The sequence below is a fragment of the Umbelopsis ramanniana genome (genome assembly GCF_025399195.1).
Source record: "Umbelopsis ramanniana AG unplaced genomic scaffold K450scaffold_49, whole genome shotgun sequence".
Taxonomy (NCBI): Eukaryota; Fungi; Mucoromycota; class Umbelopsidomycetes; order Umbelopsidales; family Umbelopsidaceae; genus Umbelopsis; species Umbelopsis ramanniana.
Window position 1 is genome coordinate 140,579 of NW_026252135.1, and position 19,668 is coordinate 160,246.

The 19,668-nt window shown below is 42.7% G+C and overlaps 10 protein-coding genes across 10 annotated transcripts; 6 read left to right on the forward strand and 4 right to left on the reverse strand.

Annotated features, from left to right (window-relative positions):
• Positions 1-95: 95 nt before the first annotated feature.
• K450DRAFT_251972 (uncharacterized protein) lies at positions 96-1,132 on the reverse strand. The gene is made up of 4 exons (XM_051590800.1): positions 803-1,132; positions 596-739; positions 396-527; positions 96-327 (listed from the first exon to the last, which is right to left on the reverse strand). The coding sequence occupies exons 1-4, from the start codon at positions 1,044-1,046 to the stop codon at positions 227-229; spliced, it is 621 nt and encodes a 206-aa protein (XP_051442503.1). The 5' UTR covers positions 1,047-1,132; the 3' UTR covers positions 96-226.
• Positions 1,133-1,988: 856 nt separating this feature from the next.
• On the forward strand, positions 1,989-3,728 carry K450DRAFT_282588 (uncharacterized protein). The gene is made up of 2 exons (XM_051593441.1): positions 1,989-2,217; positions 2,284-3,728. The coding sequence occupies exons 1-2, from the start codon at positions 2,031-2,033 to the stop codon at positions 3,471-3,473; spliced, it is 1,377 nt and encodes a 458-aa protein (XP_051442504.1). The 5' UTR covers positions 1,989-2,030; the 3' UTR covers positions 3,474-3,728.
• On the reverse strand, positions 3,482-7,016 carry K450DRAFT_251980 (uncharacterized protein). The gene is made up of 10 exons (XM_051590801.1): positions 6,963-7,016; positions 6,546-6,814; positions 6,438-6,474; positions 5,921-6,368; positions 5,472-5,839; positions 5,180-5,390; positions 4,907-5,108; positions 4,566-4,840; positions 4,017-4,498; positions 3,482-3,946 (listed from the first exon to the last, which is right to left on the reverse strand). Exons 2-10 carry the CDS (start codon positions 6,780-6,782, stop codon positions 3,558-3,560), a joined length of 2,649 nt encoding a protein of 882 aa, XP_051442505.1. The 5' UTR covers positions 6,783-6,814; positions 6,963-7,016; the 3' UTR covers positions 3,482-3,557.
• Positions 7,017-7,867: 851 nt separating this feature from the next.
• K450DRAFT_251989 (uncharacterized protein) lies at positions 7,868-9,121 on the forward strand. The gene is made up of 5 exons (XM_051590802.1): positions 7,868-7,931; positions 8,335-8,488; positions 8,554-8,573; positions 8,686-8,836; positions 8,907-9,121. The coding sequence occupies exons 1-5, from the start codon at positions 7,908-7,910 to the stop codon at positions 8,999-9,001; spliced, it is 444 nt and encodes a 147-aa protein (XP_051442506.1). The 5' UTR covers positions 7,868-7,907; the 3' UTR covers positions 9,002-9,121.
• K450DRAFT_251993 (uncharacterized protein) lies at positions 8,920-10,633 on the reverse strand (the record flags this gene model as incomplete). Its single annotated transcript, XM_051590803.1, has 4 exons — positions 8,920-10,143; positions 10,200-10,366; positions 10,431-10,505; positions 10,576-10,633. 4 exons carry the CDS (start codon positions 10,628-10,630, stop codon positions 9,241-9,243), a joined length of 1,200 nt encoding a protein of 399 aa, XP_051442507.1. The 3' UTR covers positions 8,920-9,240.
• A 512-nt stretch (positions 10,634-11,145) lies between these two features.
• Positions 11,146-12,804, forward strand: K450DRAFT_251999 (uncharacterized protein). Its single transcript, XM_051590804.1, has 5 exons — positions 11,146-11,706; positions 11,765-11,916; positions 11,971-12,112; positions 12,177-12,431; positions 12,491-12,804. The coding sequence occupies exons 1-5, from the start codon at positions 11,353-11,355 to the stop codon at positions 12,704-12,706; spliced, it is 1,119 nt and encodes a 372-aa protein (XP_051442508.1). The 5' UTR covers positions 11,146-11,352; the 3' UTR covers positions 12,707-12,804.
• Positions 12,672-13,985, forward strand: K450DRAFT_252003 (uncharacterized protein). The gene is made up of 5 exons (XM_051590805.1): positions 12,672-12,920; positions 12,988-13,128; positions 13,239-13,343; positions 13,407-13,537; positions 13,622-13,985. The coding sequence occupies exons 1-5, from the start codon at positions 12,840-12,842 to the stop codon at positions 13,866-13,868; spliced, it is 705 nt and encodes a 234-aa protein (XP_051442509.1). The 5' UTR covers positions 12,672-12,839; the 3' UTR covers positions 13,869-13,985.
• A 186-nt stretch (positions 13,986-14,171) lies between these two features.
• K450DRAFT_252008 (uncharacterized protein) lies at positions 14,172-15,521 on the forward strand. The gene is made up of 4 exons (XM_051590806.1): positions 14,172-14,367; positions 14,431-14,842; positions 14,879-14,889; positions 14,994-15,521. The coding sequence occupies exons 1-4, from the start codon at positions 14,195-14,197 to the stop codon at positions 15,397-15,399; spliced, it is 1,002 nt and encodes a 333-aa protein (XP_051442510.1). The 5' UTR covers positions 14,172-14,194; the 3' UTR covers positions 15,400-15,521.
• On the forward strand, positions 15,522-17,952 carry K450DRAFT_290209 (uncharacterized protein; the record flags this gene model as incomplete). Its single annotated transcript, XM_051593561.1, has 5 exons — positions 15,522-15,959; positions 16,066-16,525; positions 16,600-16,905; positions 16,976-17,310; positions 17,384-17,952. Exons 1-5 carry the CDS (start codon positions 15,902-15,904, stop codon positions 17,950-17,952), a joined length of 1,728 nt encoding a protein of 575 aa, XP_051442511.1. The 5' UTR covers positions 15,522-15,901.
• Positions 17,953-18,610: 658 nt separating this feature from the next.
• On the reverse strand, positions 18,611-19,573 carry K450DRAFT_252015 (uncharacterized protein). Its single transcript, XM_051590807.1, has 2 exons — positions 19,106-19,573; positions 18,611-19,044 (listed from the first exon to the last, which is right to left on the reverse strand). Exons 1-2 carry the CDS (start codon positions 19,467-19,469, stop codon positions 18,737-18,739), a joined length of 672 nt encoding a protein of 223 aa, XP_051442512.1. The 5' UTR covers positions 19,470-19,573; the 3' UTR covers positions 18,611-18,736.
• Between the last annotated feature and the right edge of the window lie 95 nt (positions 19,574-19,668).

A 19,668-nucleotide genomic window follows, 5' to 3' on the forward strand; every position in this document is an offset into this window, starting at 1 on the left:
CTATGCAGTCTTCAAGGCGCTTTCCCGACCGAGAATACGACGCTGGAAACGGTGTAGTAGTCATTTTTATACATGCGCAATTCGCATTGGAAAGCTTCATGGATGATAAAGGTAATGGTATGTTTATTGCAAACAATATCTACTTCTTTTCAACATAGGCAACAGGACTGAACTTTAAGACTAGACAAAAATGAAAATGAAAGGCTACGGAGAAAGCTGAACACGTTTAGTGGTCTTCTGAGCTCTCACAGTGTGCCTGGTAAGCACTCTCGTCGAGCAATGACTCGAGCTCGGAGGGATCGCTAAGTTGGACCTTGGCCAACCAACCTTTGTAAAGAACGCCAGAATGAGTTTGGGCAGATCAGTCGCTTTTGCTTTATGAATTATTCACTTACCATCTTGCTCAGGGCTGGAGTTGATCAAACTGGGCTCTTGATCCAATGTCTCGTTGGCTTCGATGATATCACCACTGACGGGGGAGTAGATATCTGAGGCAGCCTTGACAGACTCAACAGCACCGAGTTGCTCTTTCAAACCAAACGATGACCCATTAGTATCCGTCTCTTCCTGCCCACGTTTTTCCGATGATACTCACCTTTTCTAGCAATAGCTTGACCAGGAGAAGGAATTTCGACGAAAACGACGTCGCCAAGGCTCTTCTGAGCGTAGTCAGTGATACCAATGGTACCAACGTTATCCTCAACAGAGATCCATTCGTGCTCCTTGGTGTATCTCTTGGCTAAAGAGAGCTGTATGTCAGAAAGGTGAAGAGTGTTTTGACAAGGTCAGAAAGTGGACTTACTTGCGATAGCACGCGTGAAGGCGAAGGGAGCAACACGAGCAGGAGTATAAGCGCGGACGAAGCGAGAAGTGAAGGTTCTAAGAGACATGATTGTGATTCGAGAGGAAAAGGAGATGGAGTGGGAACCAGTTTGTTTGACGGGTTCGCCTTTTCTCTTATTATTTTTTTTTGAGGGCTTCCACCGAGTCAAGCAAAGGATTTGGAAAAAAGCTCTCACCGCGGTCACGTGTCTCTGATAGCCCATACCTCCCTCGATAACCTTGCCTATGCATCGCCCTAACGATTGCTTGAACGATGTTACCTGGCTGTAGAGTACGGAATAGGTTGATGGCACAGGTAAAAGACGCATTTTACTCATAGTGGGCTATAATAAATATACCTCACCTGGAATCGGCTTATTTTTTAAAACTCAGCCGCATCCGTTTCGCCGATACATGGGAGGGATGAGAAAAAACAAGGTTATAGAGCGATAACGAGCTCCCGCACTGTCTAATGGATAAGAAGAAGCTTAGTTGCCGCGGTATCAATCCCAATCCGATGGGAAGAATCATAAGTTAGGGATACATGGAATCAGCGGGCTGCGTCTGCATTTTATTCGTTTCATGAAACCCCCATTTCAATATTACTTGCAGCGTAGTATACAGCGTCATCCAAGAACCTTTGATCTTCATAATGATGTAGGACTGTTAATACATAATATTTAACGTAGATAGCACGAACTAATCTTATCTAATGTCGATTCATGTAAAAGACGGGTGAGCGAAAGGCACATATTTTGAGTTCATCGCCATGAGAGCTTCATGTCCCTTATAGTAATGCTCGTGTTTAGTGCTTCCAGTTAAAAGCTTGGCTTCAATATGACGACGTTTTAATTCGATGAGAATTCTAAAGCAATATATTGGCGTTGTTATATGTTTTGTTCCATGATTCTGCCGTGAAAAAGTAGCTCAATAGGCTAGTTCTTACTTCATATACTTTATCTGTAGTATAGCAGTGACAGAAGGAATGATATAGCCAGCACCTAAAAGCTGAGCATAATCGTGTCTAGCGAGGTGAATACTGCTAATGGTAGGTAAGGCATCGAAAACCAAAAAGTTACTTCTGATTGAAGTGACAATGGGACTGTCATGAAGATAATGCGGCCAGCGAACCCAATTTTTCCCAGCGAAAATCCACTGCCTTTGTCCCCTTTTGATCGATTCCCAGCAAAACCATAATCTCGTCGTGCATGACAGTGACAGCATACTTATGTCGCCTGACTCTCGGAAACAACGTTCTCGCTGATCCAGAACAGGATCCCGCCGAAGTTGACGACGAAATTCGGCATGCTATGGAGCTTCGTCAGGCTGTTGAAAAGTCGGAATCCGACGTATTGGCGACAGTAGGCTTTTATAACGCTCCTGACGTACAACAAGGTAGATTGCTTACCCAATGTTCCTTCCCATGTTAATAATGCCGCTCTAAATTCATTTTTCACTCAGAAGCAGCAGAGAATTTTGCGGGCTTCTCACTTGCGGTCGGCTCAATGATTGGCAACTATGTTTTGTGCTTTCCTTTCGTGGTTGCAAGACATCGACATCAGACCGTTCCACAGCTATTTGCTAGACAGAGAGATACGCCTCTGGCTTCCATTATGTACCTAGCCAACCAACGCAAACAAGGCGGCTGGAAGGCACTATACCCTGGGTTCGGATTGGGTTTACTTGCGCAAGGATTTGCTGTCAGTTATGAAAGCGTACTGAATACAGTGCTGTCTAGAATATTCAGCAAGACAACCAGCTCAACCGCTTTCTTAACTCGATTATCTTTGGCCATTGTAAACAAAACACTGGAGTTGGCTGTCTATATCCCTCTACACCCTATATATCGAAATGCACTAATTGTACGAACACAAGCACAAACCCCATTCACTCATATGGTTATAACATCCTATTCTGGATTCTGGAGGGCATGCAAGAGAGATTTGCATCGATTCTCCCCATTTTCTCAACCTACCTTGGCCCACAATGCATTGCCCCTCTCCTCTGTGTTTATTCCATCATGCCTCCTAAGTGTACTATCCGAAAAGCTACTCACCATTGTATATAAGCATCTTCATCGCTTCCTTTTTAAATCTAAGCACACTGAGAAACGTCATACCAGTAAGCGGCAGCATCAAACACCGCGCCCACGCACTTCTTCACTTCGCCAATCACTCGCCAGGGAAGCATCGTCTTCTTCTCCCTCTTTGACCACGTCAATGGCGGTGCCAGCAAAGGACATCTCTTCCCAAGACAAGTCATCCAAATCCACTGCCGATGAAACTACTCTTTACTCTTTCTATCCTGAGGTTGTCTGTGGCATCACAAGTAGTATACTCACACGGGCGCTTGTTTATCCTGCTGAGACCATTGTGTTCCGACTGATGTTACAAGGAAGTGGAGTACTTCAGAATGACACAAACTACACTGGATTCTGGAACTGCGTGACCGACATCATTCGGGAGGAAGGCGTGTGTTCTGGCTTGTATCAAGGAATGGGTGCTTGGTTGGCGGAGGTCTTACTTGGGTATTTCATTTTGGAATCATCATGGGTCGCCCTGAGGTTGACACAATGGCACCTGAAGAGAAAATACGATAAAAAAGTCGAGATGGAATGGCAGACTAGAAGAGCAATGGTTCGAGAGGAATAATTCGAATGGCAATTTTTGAAAAATTTTATTTGTTTTTATTGTATAATCTGTGAACAAAAGTAATTAAAAAAGATACCGCCGCTTTCATTCAACTGGGCTTTCTTCATCTTCTAATGCAACGTCGTCTTCCTGTGCAAGTTCTTCTTCATTCACTTGTTCTACAGTGTCTTCGAAATCATCTACTTCTGGTGCTTCTTCAACGGGAGGTTGGCCGTTGACAACATGAAGTTCAGGGAAAAGATTGGGGTAGTTCTCAGGATCAGCTAAACTTTCAGCAACCTTGGGCCGATTGTTCTTGTCTAATTCTTGCTTCCAAAGCTTAACAACCCGGCTAGTTTCGCTTGGCATGTAGGTTCTTGCAAACATGGCGGCCTCTGGAATACGATCAGTATTGATAAGCAAGTCAATTGCCTCCTGAGTTGCTCCAAGCTGCAACAAAGCAGAGAAAGCGATGTTGTTCTTTCCCTTGGCGACTTTAAGAATAATTTAAGTTAGTCCTTACGCATTCAACTCATCTCAAGGTAAAATAAAATTGAAACTTACGAGCAAGATCTGCAACTTTTCGGACACCAGCGGTATTGCCACCGGATGTGTGTAGTAGCAAAAGCCCGCTCAAGTCATTTGCACGCTCAAGGCATTCTTCTGCCAAACTGAGTTTCCAAGCGACCATAGCAAAGTCTCCTACAGTCTTCCACTTGACTTCTGTGTCCACCTTACGAGCAATGTCGACGGCGATATCAAGCTTGTCCAATTGAATAGCAAGATCGAATCTGTGTTCAACATCTTCAGTAACATTCATGGCCAGCTCCTTGAGATCTTGAGACTCTAAGAAGCGTGCTATGCGATTGCGTTGATCTAAAGGAATAGTTGGCAAAACTTCTTCAGCGGTATCAAGATCGCCGCGGAGAATGGCGGTTTGATATTCGATGACTGTCAATGACAGTGACCAAGCGTAAAGGTTAACATCTCTGTCGCAAAGGTATATCTTGCTCTCCCTTGGTGAGTAGGATAGGAGATACATGTTTCTGCAAAGATGATGGAATTAGCCATTTGCCCGAGCAACCTTTTTTAAAAAAAATATGACACACTTACGTATCAAAATGGCTGATGGTGTATGTTTCTTCGCCAACAAGATAGTTTAGTCGGTTGCTGCCGTCGGTATAGATGAAGCAGTCGCCAACCCAAATAGCAGTTTTAACACTAGAAGTAATTTCTGTCACCAACTCAATGGCTTCGTCAACACCTTCTTCGCCTATTGGCTGGCCGCTTTCGACAGCTTGCAGGTATGATTGTCGGTCAAACTTGAGAATATAGAAAGACTCTTCACAAACAATGGTCAACAGTTCTCCAGTTTCTGACCAGTAGACCTATAGAATACCTGGTTATTTACCATAACGACAAACATCCCTCACTTTCGAAGACAGGCAACTTACATTCTTTGCTTCGGCTTCAATGCGGCGCACAGGCATGCCGGTCTCCCAATCGTAGAAAGTCAAGAATCCACCAGCTCTGACACAGAGCAAGGTACCTCCATGAATGCCTTCTGCAGAGTAGTTCAACTTTGGTAGAAGACCAGATCTCTCTTTGAAATTTTTGAAAATCTTGACGCGTGATGTGCTTTCTCGAACAGCGTATCTAGATATCGGGTGAGATACGTTAATGAAAGAATGAGTACGTTGAGATAAAACGGAGCTTGAGTTACATACATATTGGAGTCTGAAGCCCAAACAAAATCTAGACCATTGCCGAAAGTCTTGTTACGCCATGACAAGGCAGTATAGATAATGTATTCACCATCACCACAAACAACAGCGAAACGTCCGTTAGGTGAATGCTGCAACGTCTGAGGGTAAATCTCACAGCTTCCTAAATCCTTGATGGGCACAGCTAGACGTTCTCCATCCTTGACATTATCATCTAAAACGCAAGAAAAAAAAATCAGACCCCCATCCATGATGATCTCAGGAATTGCAATATCTAAAAGTTTTTTTCACTCACCAACACCAGTCTTAATATTGGCGAACTGAATTTCAGAATGCTTAGCCCAGATGATTTTGCCAGAGTTGTCCATTGAGACAGCAGGTTCTTCACGACCTAACTTGATCACAACAGTTCCTTCATCAAAACCAAAAGCAACGTTATTGCTACCTCTTCGGTAAGCAATAGTCCAGGCTCTCTCTAGACCATAGTTGAGAGTGTTTTCCAAACGGTATGTATCAGAGTGCCAAATCTTGATGGTGCCATCCTCAGAGCCAGAAATGATGATAGGTAGCTCAGGGTGGAAAGAAGCGAAGCTGACATTATTGGAGTGGCCATCCAAAGTCTGTACGCAGTTCTTGTTTTGGTAGTCCCAAATCTTAACGGTGCTATGGAATAGCGACGGCTATCAGTATATATAAAACGTGGCAACGCAAGTAATCGAAACAGCCAAAAAATAAAAAACTCACTTGTCATCAGCGCATGATACGATGTATGGCTTATCTCCACCATGATAATAGTCGACATAGTTGACACCCTTTTCGTGACCTTCCAAAGTGAAATTAGGAACAGGTGAGCCCAATGACCATACTTTAATGGTACGATCAAGACCAGCCGATGCAAATGTATTGGAGTCCTTAGGGTTGAAGGTCATGTTCATGACAAAATGGGTATGGCCTTCAAAGACCTGAGTCATTTTCCATCCCTTCTCCCAATCCCATAGACGAATCGTCATGTCGTCTGAACCGGACAAAACAAATGGTTGCGTAGGGTGGACGGCAAGACATCTAATGTAATCAGGATGGCCTTCAAAGCTGGCAACCTTTTCGTGAGTGTTATAGTTGAATACTCTGATCTGTGAATCATCGGAGCCGGTGACGATCCAGTTCTTTCGGGCAATGAACTTTGCAGCACGAACTAATAGTCGGAGAGTGCCACTATTAGCAATGAAATATGGCCAAGGAAACCGATTGCACTGCTACGTACCTGGAACATCTGCGACTTCAAACGTTTTGACGAGAGCCTAGATCAATGTGAATCTCTCTTGTTAGTTGTCTGATTTGGCCAATTTTTGTTTACGATTGAAATACACACCTGGGTCTCATAGTTCCATATTAAGACTTTGCCGTTGTATAAACTAGCAAGAACCCAAGTTTCGGTGGGATGGAAGTCGACGCTCTTGACACGTTCGGAACGTGAGAGGAGCTTACGCTGGATGAGGTGAAAGATGTGGCAAGGTGTTAGTGTTGATTGATGTCGTGATGGGAGCAAGCAATGAATCAGGAGGCGTTGTAAGAGCGGAAGCGACTCGAAACGTATTATAGTATTCATATTCGCATTACCTTTATATCTATACGCATACCCTAAAACAATCACAAACAGATGGATAAGTATCGTCAAATTAGAGACATATAAAGCACAAGGAATTGCAAGTCAGCTATGCCAGATGTAGGCGACATCTCGGTTCCTCTGAGAGCCTCAGGTAGTTAATTTGATATGGTTATTACGTACCATTATCCCACTGTGATTTCAGGTGTGTTAACCTGTGTTGATGCAGTGGCAGATGTGCAAGGATGGGGATATTTTAAGAAATCGTTCAGGTCGCTTGCCGCCAAACGGGTTAAACGTGGACCGCGTTCAGTTGAGCGTGACGTAGACTACGCTAAGTCACGTGCCAGGTGCTTTTTCGCTACAAGTTGATATTGAAAATGTCTCATTAAGCTACTGGTCTCATACAACAATGCTGATTCACCACTTTAACAGCGTCCTTATTGATACCTTCTAGTCATTTTTAAATACCATTCGCGTACCTTGCGCTTGTCGGTACTACCAATGCGACGATATTAAAGCTGCCACGTAGCTCCGCATTTCAATTCTTTACTTACTTGACTTTGATATGGCAAATGATCAAGTGAAATCAGCCCCCGCAGTGCTTTTTGACACAGCGCCATTCATACCGATTCATCTTTATTGCAAGTGCTTGAGCTCAGCTTCTTAGCCAACCAACATATTCCCCAGTCAGTATGTATGCCTATTTTCTATGTTGCTATCCATTAGTTACGGATCATAAGGTTTTTCGTATAGCATAGATCTTTCTCTGGAATATTCGCAGTAATAACAGCCTGTGCGACATAGCCGTGGTATCATAACATCCTGAAACGTCAGAGTAAATAAACATGGGATATCTAACATTACATTCTAAACAACTTAGTTTAATAAGAGATAAAGGCCAGCCCTTTCTTGAGAAGAAGCGTTGTACTGTAGTTTCGCATATGCGTGCGCAAAAGCCATTCTGTCATGAGGACAGGCTGATTTTTTTCACTGAGCGATTACTTTTTTGCATCTTACATTTTGATTGGCTGGTGTAAAGGTGACGTCTCGCGGATTTTGGGATTTCGCACAAAATGGAAGACTAAGGAAAGCAGCACGAGTAGAACTTAATTCAGATAAACACACATGGCTTTGAAGCGTATTAATAAGGTGTGTATACAGCATTTCCTACTGTCTTGATTAGTGTAGTAGCAAGTAGATCTCTCCCGTTTGCAAATCATACGGTTTTGCCAAGGGAAATCATTCGCATGTATCAAGATTTTGCATCGGTTACTCTGCATTATAAAGCATCACAACAAGCCAAACCCTCCCCAAGTGCCTATCTCTTGCTATGACTGCCTATCCTTCTCTTGAGTATCAGAAGAAGCAGATTATAATGCTGATGTTCAGCACCGATTTGAGCAAAGCAAGGCTGCTTTTGTCAGATTTCTTAAGCGGGCGGGCGAAAAAGTCAATCACAAGGAACTGATGATGCCGCCTCATGATCTTCACCTCCTACCCAACCTCGTCTGTTGCCAACTGTTCACTAACGCTTCCTACGTTGTATCTTCAGGAACTTCGGGACTTGGAGCGTGACCCACCATCATCTTGCTCAGCCGGCCCTACAGGTGATGATATGTATCACTGGCAAGCTACCATCATGGGGCCCGAAGATAGTCCTTACCAAGGCGGTGTCTTCTTCCTTGCTATTGCATTTCCCACTGATTGTAAGTATTATCTTTCTTATCGATCATCCGCTGCTTAATCGGCCTAATCGTAACTCGTTCTACAGACCCTTTCAAGCCCCCAAAGGTAAATTTTCATAAAAAAAAAAGTTTTACTGCGCTTTTAGAGCCATGTTCGACCAAAATCACGGATTTCAACCAAAGATTGGCAATTAATTCGGCTCTTCTTCCCACTTTAGGTCAACTTCACCACCAAAATCTATCATCCCAACATTAATAGCAACGGCAGTATCTGTCTTGATATTCTCAAAGATCAGTGGTCGCCAGCCTTGACCATCTCAAAGGTCTTATTGTCGATTTGTTCACTATTAACTGATCCCAATCCGGATGGTAAGTCGTTGGCCATAGATGCCAAATTGTCTTTTACCACTTGCAAATACTTACACTCTGGCAACTACAGATCCTCTAGTCCCTGAACTTGCTCATATGTACAAGACTGATCGCCCTCGTTACGAAGCAACGGCAAGAGATTGGACAAGAAAGTATGCTATGTAAAGGTGTGAACGGTCGCATTCATTATGATTTTACCCGAGGTTTTTATCGTGGTTGATGTTTTATGCTCGTCCTCTGTACGATCATGCTTGTACTTCTTCCTTTTTTCTCTTGGCATTTCGAATGTATTCGCTCACTGTATTGGTGGTCCAGACATATAAACTCCTTTGCTTTCCAACACGAGATGTCTTTGCCAATGATATATATCTTTATTAGAGTGATGAGGGGAACACTTTTGATGACTAGACTGTCAATATTTGTTTTGTGCTGTCAGTTTCGCTACCTTTACCATAGTCGTCTGTGTCACACATCAAAATGTCATTTTCAAACAACCCAGAGACAATCAGTTTGCCACTTGCGCTGTCTAATATGCCCGTAGTACTTGAACCAAACGTCGAGCCATCGTCAGTCATGATGTAGGATATGCTTCCGTTAGTCGCCCAGCGAAGTACCATAGAGGGAGGTAGCATGAGATTGGACTTGTCATTGGAGCTCGCATACTTGAGCAACTTGTAGCCGATAGGGTGTCCAGCAGCGATCACATCGCCTGTTTCCTCTTGGTAAGACAGGTTATCCACGGCCATAGGAACGCGTACGTTCTCGATTTTCTTCAGCTCTACTATTCCGCCTTCACCAGATGGTACGACAATTCTATATTTCCAGATACGCTGTCCATATGTTTCTGCAACATACAGAACAGTTCCATTGGTATTGCCAGTAACACCATTAGCGAAGGAGAATCCATGCAACAGAGGTTTGACTGTATCACTGCGAGCATCGTACAGCCCTATCGATCCCAAAGGAAGCAAAAGATTGTTTTCCAGCACTTTTTTCCATCCAGAAACGAAGAAGTGGTCATTCGTAAATATGAAGGAAGGTAATTGTCCATCAGCGCTGCGCATGTTTGCTTGAGGCAAAATGTAAAGACTGTTTGGTGTATGGATGTACTTGCTCTTAATTGACTTGATTAAGGTCAAGTGAGGACCTTGAACTGAGTACACTTCAATAGATGATGCATTTTTGGTTAGTGTGGGGGTGTTGGCTACCAATATCTGTTTGGCTTGTGTATCCACAGCCAGACCCAATGGATGAAAGTCCAGGTCTTCATCTCCTCTGTCAAGTTTTGACACTCGATGTTTACCATCCTACTGGGTATGAGTAGTCTTTTCAATGTCTTTCAGACGTCCAAACATCCTTTTACCTTAGTTATCTGCATACTCCATAACTCTCCGTGTAACAATTCATCGTCCTTCGTCTGCGGAAACCCCGTGTCCATCACGGTGTTGTGAAATAGCCTGCTAGCATCGCAAGATAAAAAGTACTCCCCTTGCTCAAACCCGTGAGTCATATCCTCACATAACCTCGGGCCTATGGAATACTACTCTGTCACTAGACTGTGCCTTACTGCTGACATATTGGAGCATGAACGAACCTTGTATACGCTGACAAGTTTTTACTCCTGACGGAGAGATAGAGCGCAGAATACCGAGCAGGGCAAGCCCACGTGCTTGATAAAGGAAAGCAGGTATTTGCTTTAGTATGATTTCGAAGCTAGTGTACGCAATTCCCAAACTTACTGAGGAAATGCGCCAGAATGGCGAGAAATAGAATGGACACGGCTCTGACAAGCATGTCAGACGTTGAATGCAGCCCTTGTTCCTAAACCTGGCTTTAACATTTATATCAATTTTTGGTACTCAGCATGCATTCGGCTCGCGATAGACCAATGCACCGGAACTGTTTCTTTGACTCATGAACATGACTTTAACTATCTACGTAAGCGTCAGTGGCCGTGAAAGTAACTGAACAATGGTTATTAGACAGCTTCCTAAACCCCAAAGCCGTTCCGTACGCAGCCATGCCAGTGGGTGATTTTTATTTTGCTGAGGCCGGTTTAATTATTGACGCTTCCGCGTACCATTAAAAAACATCTCTAGTTACATCCAAATCATTTTCGTATTTCGAGAATGAAAAAGCTTAGTATCCCACAGATCCTGTGCTTTAAATTAGTCAAATTTTGAACAACAATATCGATATTGCCAATAACGTACCGCTCGGAGAATCTATGGACCGACAAGGCTGCACTCAAATTAGAAGCGTAAGCAAGCGTCCATTCATCGACAGAAAACAGGGAAATGCGCTACAGTGGATTGTTGTATAGCTTATTTCGTAACCCTCGAAGCACTGTACATATAATCTAGTACATAACACCGTCAATGGAACCGATGTTGTTCAGACGGGTTAAAGCTTCATAGTGACTGCGGTCAGCACGCCAATTTTCGTGTTCAATTGAAGACGTGTTTTGGCGCTCGTGGTTTTTGGGTACCGTGGTCAAGTAGCAGAATTCGTTTAACATGCAGTCAATCGTACCAGCCAAGCGAAAGAAAAAACGTCAATCACAAAAGCCTTCCTCTACTAAGGCTACTGCATCCGATTCTCACACTTTGCACTGGGCCTTGTGTGATTTCTACCTGGAATCGAGCAACCTACCTCCTATATTCTGTCAACGTAGTCGTGCCACAGCATCCTCCAACACAAACAGTATAGAAACGAAACGAAATGTACAGTATGCTATTTCTACACTCCAGGATCTTCTCATGACAGAAATAACAGCAAAGGCTGAATTGGTCTCCCGGTTAGCCTTAGCTAAACTTGTCATACAGTATACAAAGGACTGGGAGCTAGCGGACGAAAATTTACGTATGGTGGTAAGTGTAAACTTTGTACCCCATATAAGCTTTGAATGTGTGCTAAAGATGGGATTAGTTTCGTAAAATGAGCAAAGGCGATCGAAGTCAGGATACCTTAGGATTTGAAGCGATCAATTTACGATGCCAACTCCTTATCAAAAAAGGTGGAGCAAGCTGTAGGGATGGCGTTCGAAAAATCTTGGGAGCAGCTATAGAGCAAGCAAAGTCGTAAGTTGGTTTCTTTAAATGTTGCTATTTTTCGTCACGCTGACAGCGTTATAGACGGGGACGAATATCTTGGGTATATGAATTTTACCTCAAGATGATAGAGATAACAGGGCTTAATGCACTTCAAAAGGAATGCACTGATGCTATTAACGATGGTATCATATTGGCACGTACACGTGGAGACGAAGCGATGCTGGTAAGCTCAATCACACGTGGAGTGTTCCCACTACTTTGAAACCGTTTGACACTATTTGTTTTAGGCAGTATTTTTACTTGCTTTGGCGCGGTTTTCCATGACATGGAACAAAATAAACGACATGGGGCTCGCGCTCACTCAAGTGGAGTCTATTTGTGCTTCCCAATCTAGTACCGCAACGTTTCAGCCTATCATAACACATCATCAAGCCCTGAGCATACTTTATTATACTCTTTCTGGAAACGTTCGTGACGCTCACAGCAGCGCTCGGAAAGCGAACAGAATGGCCAACGTGATGTCAGACGACCTCACAATACCAGTATGTACATAAATAGCAAAATTACGTTCCAGGGACGGGTCACTGAACTATTTGCCAAGATCAATATACAGGAGGAAGGTACCGAAAGTGTGGATGTCATAAGGATCCGATGGCTTTCGAAAACAGGTATACAAGCCATACATTGTCTCATATCCGGTTTATCGTATCTCCAAGACACGTCATCAACCAAAGCAAAGGACTATTTTGAGCTAGGAATAGCAACTATTGCTGGTGAGTCAAGACAGCAAACAGCTGCAAACTGTCAAATACACTAACAATTATGCAGGTGAAACTGAGAAATATACCAATACTTTATCTCAATCGGTAACATGCATAGCCTGCGATGGCGTTGAGAACTATCCTAACTTTGAAGGCTACTGTCACTTGCACACCAACACGGCATTGTTCATGGTGAGCATCCAGCTTCATCTACAGGAACATTTAATGTACTATCATCTATCCGTCTGCAACTACGACGAAGCGAAAAAGGTAGACATCGGGTTCCATGTAATTTTTTTTCGGTTAAAAGGAAGCTCGTTATTAACTCTCAAGTTAGGTATTTGATACCATGAAACAATCGACTTCAAGATATGACGTTACCGCGCTTACATTGACGATGAGACTGTCATCGGCCATGTATCTGCAATCTGTAGGAGACTTCACGGCAGCGCAAAAGGAATACGAATACTTACTGCAGGTATAGTGTCGAAGTGTGAGCAGGGTTTAAGCACGTTTGGTCTCTGCTTTGGTATGACCGTGGTAGAGCAGTTTCAGTCTGGTCATGCATACTTACCGAAAAATATTTAGCGCACCGAGAACGATTTCTGGTGCAAGTTCCCAGACAAGGCTTCCATCATATCATTTTGCCTATTTCTTATGCAACCTTTTGAAAAACAGCTAAACACCACTGAGGTGAAAAACTCACACTTGATGACTTCTTTTAATATTCAGTATCTGATCATTGCTTTTATTCAGATGGAATCTTTGATAGGCACTTTGAAGTCACATATCAAAATTTCTGACAACTCAAAAGACGCACTCAACTGCATTCTCTGCATTTCGAATAGTTTGGATAGCTTGCAAACAGGTACTATTGTTGACGTGAAGTAAGTGTAAATGAATCAATCTGGCAATGCTAAAGAGAAACATATTACTAATATGGTCAAAAAAAATTTTTGTCAATTGCTCAGACGCTATGTCCTAGAAGCTTTACGGACCGCTTCGGCCCTTGGCAATATGCAACTGAAAGCCTTAGTCCTCACCGTCCTTGGACTGATATTTCACGCAACTCAGCATGAACAAAGCTCCAAGATGCTTACATCCGCACATAATATCAATGAAAAAATTAACAACAAACATGCAATTCGTATTATTAAGGAAGCGCTACAAGGTAGGGCATGTTGTATATATGAGCTCCCCTCTATAAGCCCCTGTTGACTAACAATGCCTCAAATCAAAAACAAAACAAACAACAATGTTCGTAGGTCTAGACAACGTCAAGTAGCATGAATCTGATCGATAATGATAATGAGTAATAAAGAATGCGAAACGATGCAGTTAGGAAAGAAAGACATAGTCAATTAGTTACCAGGTAGCCAATGAACAATGGGTCGATGTTTTTTTTTATTTTTTACAGCGTATTTACGATTCCGATGTTTCAGCGTCACACACAGACTCATGTAAAGCCATATATAAAAAGGGTATTGTCTTATTGAAAGTTATTTATAACACTTTTCTTTCTTTTCCATACGTCCTCATACATTATGGCTGTAGAAAAACCTGTTACTGTAGAAAAACCTGTTACTGTAGAAAAACCTACCATAGTATCAGAAGATGACGACTTTGTGGAATTGAGAAGGTCCCGAAGGAAGTGGTGCATTGGAGGTCTAGTAGTTGGCATAATATGTCTTGCCGCTGTCATATTTGGCATCGTCTGGTAAGTATTTCAATGAAAATACCAGAAAACAATCTGTGACATTGCATTGACCTTGGATTATAGGGCGGTAACTCACAAGAAGTACGCCAATGGCACAGCACCAGCAACGGCTGCTCCAAAAACCAACCATGTATCTCCTTACGCAAACATGAGTAAAATAGTAACGTATGACGCAAATAGCCCTGTGGTAAACAAGTCCCGCGTATTTGTGATTGGCGACATTCATGGATGCGTTGACGAATTCAACCAAATGCTTACTGCAATCAACTATAACGCTACAACTGATCAAATTATACTGGCGGGCGACTTGACAGCCACCGGGCCGGATAGCATAGGAGTTATTCGACGAGCTCAAGCAATTGGCGCTCTATGCGTTAGGGGCAACCACGATGACAAGGTTATCAGGATGAGGACATATCAAAATGTTAATGGCCTCGCTTCTATGTCTGGAACGTCCGTTATGGATGAAGGTCCAGTACCTGACCCTCTCAATTTTGGTAATGACCATCAGAAAATAGCGACGTAAGTATAACTTGCCCTGGATTTTTGCGCAATATCTCCTTTTAGCCTTCGAAGTTGATCACTGTTTTTCTAACCCTCTCTCCTCATACCCCCCGTTTTGGCAGCAACTTGACTGATTCAGACTACGCCTATCTTCAAAGCTGTCCCGTCATCATGGATATACCGTCCTTCAATGCCTATTTCGTACATGGCGGCCTGGACCCAACAGTACCCAACATTAACGACCAAGACCCATATTCTGTCATGAACGTGCGAGATATCAACAGTGATGGACAGCTTACTGCAAGCCACAAGACCGGAGACCCCTGGTCCGATGAATGGAATCAAGCTCAAAATAGCACTGCTTCTCCAAAAAATGTGTATTACGGACATGCAGCAAACAAAGGCCTCAATTTGCAAACATGGTCTTATGGCGTCGATTCAGGTTGTGTTTACGGAAGGCAGCTCACAGCAATAGAACTACACACTCATAATATCACCCAAATTAGCTGCAAGAAATATGCAACCTAAAAAAACTTCATGCATGGTATCATCATTTGCAACATAATTTCTATCCTGCGTTTGCAAGAGTATACCCTATAGCCTGTCTTTCTCCATCAGTGTATAAAAAATTGTATCTGACAAAATAAAAAACAAATCGGATTTAATATTGAATTGCTGAGTGTCACGTAGCTTGCAGTGTCAAAAGGGGTGGTTGAAATGCTGTTTTCTTGGAATTAGACTATTACTGCAGTGTGCGTGGAGTCATCCGACTTATAACAAGCAATTATACACAGATATTGAATAGGAATAAATTTTCTGCCAGTCAGTATTGAAATGTCGCCACCCTTCGAGAGATATTAGATTAAACCCATATAACATTTTGTTCCCGGAAAATTTCTTGGCTATTTGACATAACGTACTGATGTATAAAAACGATCTCTCACGCGATATCATGTTGGACACTTTATCGAACCCTTTTAACTTTTACTTGACATTTAGTATTATCTTCACTGTTTTTTTGTTTGAGTAAATGTTTTTCTCACAGGTTGGCACGACTTTAGCAGCGGCGATCTTGATAATTCCAGAAGGTAAGAATAGAATGATGTGCTCAACGTGGCAATGTATTTTTTTCTCATACCTATATTTGTCTAATGAATGCATGCATGCATACCTTTTCTTCGTATGCTCAAACAGTGCTTGCGCTCTCCGTTATCAACTACAACGTTGTTGTTCCACCATCCGCAGCTACCCACTTGGTTGGAGTGTCTATTAACGACGATATATATCCATTGACTCAAAATCCTAGCACACCCTTGCTATTCAGTGGCTTTGCTCCCGGTGAGAAATCCTATCAATATGTTATTGTGGATTCTATGAAAGCACGCAGCGTTTTGGATTTCGAAAAATTCAAACGACCAGCCATCATGACCCAAAACAGCACCTACAACGAAGTGTTTGGCAGGCCATGGAATCAACTCAGCCTCCCTCCTTTACCTAAAGTGTATGATTATCTTTATCCGGTCAAGAGTAGCAAGCTATACGAAGATGGTCAAATTGCCACGATTCACTTCCAAGCTGACCCTCGGGAAATGGACCGCATGCATAATGCAACCCAAGAAGACATTTTCGTTACTGGAAAAATGAGTTACATCGGGTAGGAAAAAGTGTTAATGATGATCATGACATAAATGTACATACACACTGACCCCCGTCTGCTATATCGCTCAGATATGACAATGTGCAGCACTTCTCCGAAGTAAAAATCAAAATTGGTGGTCACTCGACGCGCTCCTGGGCTAAAGTTCCTTACAAGCTCAAAATTGATAAGGAATCCTCTCCTGATGGCTTATATGGGCGTTATCATCTCAAACTACGCTCAGAAGCCACGGATCCAACCATTATACGAGAAAAGCTCTATGCTGACATGTTGGAGTCTACCGGCGTCGCCACCTCGCAAGGCGCGTATGTCAGACTGTTCCTAAACGATAAACCTGTGGGCATTTTTCTCTTAGTTGATGATGTTACATCAAAACAGTAAGCCCAATTCAGAACCATCAAAATGTTACTGATACGCACGCTAACTACCATTTTCCCCTTCCTACAGGTTTATCAGGCAATCTCTCTACGGAGGAGAAAAGGTCGATGTTGGACCGTTGATCAAAGGAGATGCCGGAAAGGGAGAATATGCCGCCGATCTCTTCTATCGTGGAGCTAATATCTCAGCATACGACACAAATACGTACGAAGTTCGGGTAGATGCAGACCCGGAGGGCACTGCTATGAATCAGCTAGTGCAATTTATGGCATTCATTAGTACATATCAGCCAACGAATACCGCCAATGATATGGTAGCTTGGAACACATGGTTGGATGTCGACACCTATATGCGATCCATGGTAGTTGAATGGCTAACAGGAAATTGGGATGGCCATGTCTACAGTATGTCTCATATTTAACCATTCAAAACAGTATATATGTTGATTAGTCTAACAATGCGCCAATTATCTTATAGGTGGTAACAATTATGCCATGTATCATAAGACTGATGCTAATCAATATGTCTATGTACCCATGGATTTTGATTATACATTTGGTAATGGCCTGGAACAGGACCAAACGGTGTTGGCAACGGATAAATCCGATAAGTTTACAGCTAACCGAGCTACGCATTCTTACCTCTATGAGAAGCTGATGACAATGCCTTCCTTTAAATCCAAGTACGATACTATCCTTAACGATATTGTTACAAAAATGTTCAGCAGTCAAGTCATTGACCCTCGTCTTCGTGGACTCGCCTACATGCTCCAACATGAGGTCGTCTGGGATCAAGGTCTTAAACGTCAATCAGTTGGTAAATCAAGACCCTGGAAGGCAGAGGATTATTTGTCAGCATTCGATGTCGGTGGCAAAGACATTGATTTGCTGTATGGAGTTCGACAATGGATCGCTCTCAAAGAGCGCGCAGTCAAGTTGCAGTTAGGCATCATTCAGCCCCCTCCAGAAGATAACGGTGGCGGCGATGCCGAAACCGATGCTCTCCATGGAGCTGTCGCGAAGGCTGCTGTACTTCAGCCATTCTAAACTAAAATTGTGTTCTACTTTTAACATCATGTTGTTTGTAATAACATTGAATTTTGTACCATCTATTGACTTTTCCGTTGACTAAAATAAAACTTGCAAAAGGAGGTACTGAGCCTCGAATGAGATTATGTAGCTATTATTGTAAACCCGTAGCTTTCCGTTTTATTATTTTGTCATCTTAACGCTCTTAAACATTATGGCGATGGTCTGATGATGAGACAAGTAAAAGGAAATCTGGGCAAAGATGATGCCTGTTTTGAATCATTCAATTATCAATTAAATTTCATGGAAATGAGTGTAGACTTTTCTATGTAATATGGAATGATTGGTCGTCACAAGAGACTGATTGCTTTTCCTAAAGCACATTATTACAAATTGCCAAAACGATTACTGAAATAGTATATGTGAGAGGCCAAGTATACGATGCTGTGCTAGTTGTTGAGCTAGATGCTGAGCTGGGTGCTGCGCTAGTTGCTGTAGTGGCAGAGGTGGAAGATGGACTGACATCGACATTAGATGAAACTGCTTGCATAGTGGCTTGGGGTTTTGGACTAGCGGAGGCAGAGACTGATTGTACGTCTGAAACGGTGGCTGATTGTAAAGCTAGTGCAGGGGTCACAGTGGATGCTGTCAATGAGCTAGTAGAGACGTTGCTAACTTTTTCAACGCTTCCGGAACAACTATTCTGTGTTACTTTCACAGAGTAAACGTAGGCATGATACGTTTGATTGGGAGCAACATTCCAATTAATCTGGAAAAAGAAAAACAAGAAAAAAAAAATTCGTTACGACGAGGTTTCATATATGTCAGGGTGTATTTGAAGAATTTGAATTACCTTGCCGGCCCATTCAGAAAATTCGGTAGCATCCCAGAGAGATAAGTTCAAGTCGACTGGCTTTGTTGGAAAAGGCACTCCATCCTTCTTTAGGACGGTGTTCACCTTGCGACCATCGATATACCAAGAAATACTATCAGGTGTATACTCCATACCATAAATGTGTCGGCTAGTTGACGTATTGGAGGCAACCTGGAAGTCTACAGATTGAGTAGCACCCGGGACATGGACTCCTTCAACAAAGTAAGTAGTTTGGACTGTCGAAGACATATAAGTGAGATGAAATATCGAATGCTACGGCATGTAATGTTCCTTTACCTGTGGTCACATCAGTTCCAATAAATTCCATATCAACCTCATCCCTTTTATCTTCACCAGTGCCTGCGCTAAAAAGAGTGATAGCAGTAACAACACCTGATCCCCAGGATGTTTCCAAATCAACCTCAAATAAGCCAGATTGAACATTCAAATTGGTGGAAATATCTGGTCCACACTTTTTGTTCAAAGAAAGATCCATTTTGCCACCTTGGATGATGGCATTTTGGCCGCACCATACATCAGTGAAGCCGATATCAAAAGGGGAAGTTCCATCAGCGATTTTCGAGAAATCGAGGTCAAGCTGGGGGCAAGAACTGGCGGCAACCCATTGAACAATGGCGAGAAGGGAGAGTAGAACAAACATTGAAAGCTTGAATGTCAAGAAGAATCTGAGAGCTTAAAAATATAAAATTGTCTATTAATATGTCTTTTTGTCTCAAGTGTCTGAAACAAAATCTTTGATTGTTGAGAACCCATCAAATTTTCCCGGTACCCTTGCGCAGGCCTTTGAAATTCTGTATCATGTGACTCTTCTGACTGACCAGTGCATCACGAGGCTCGAC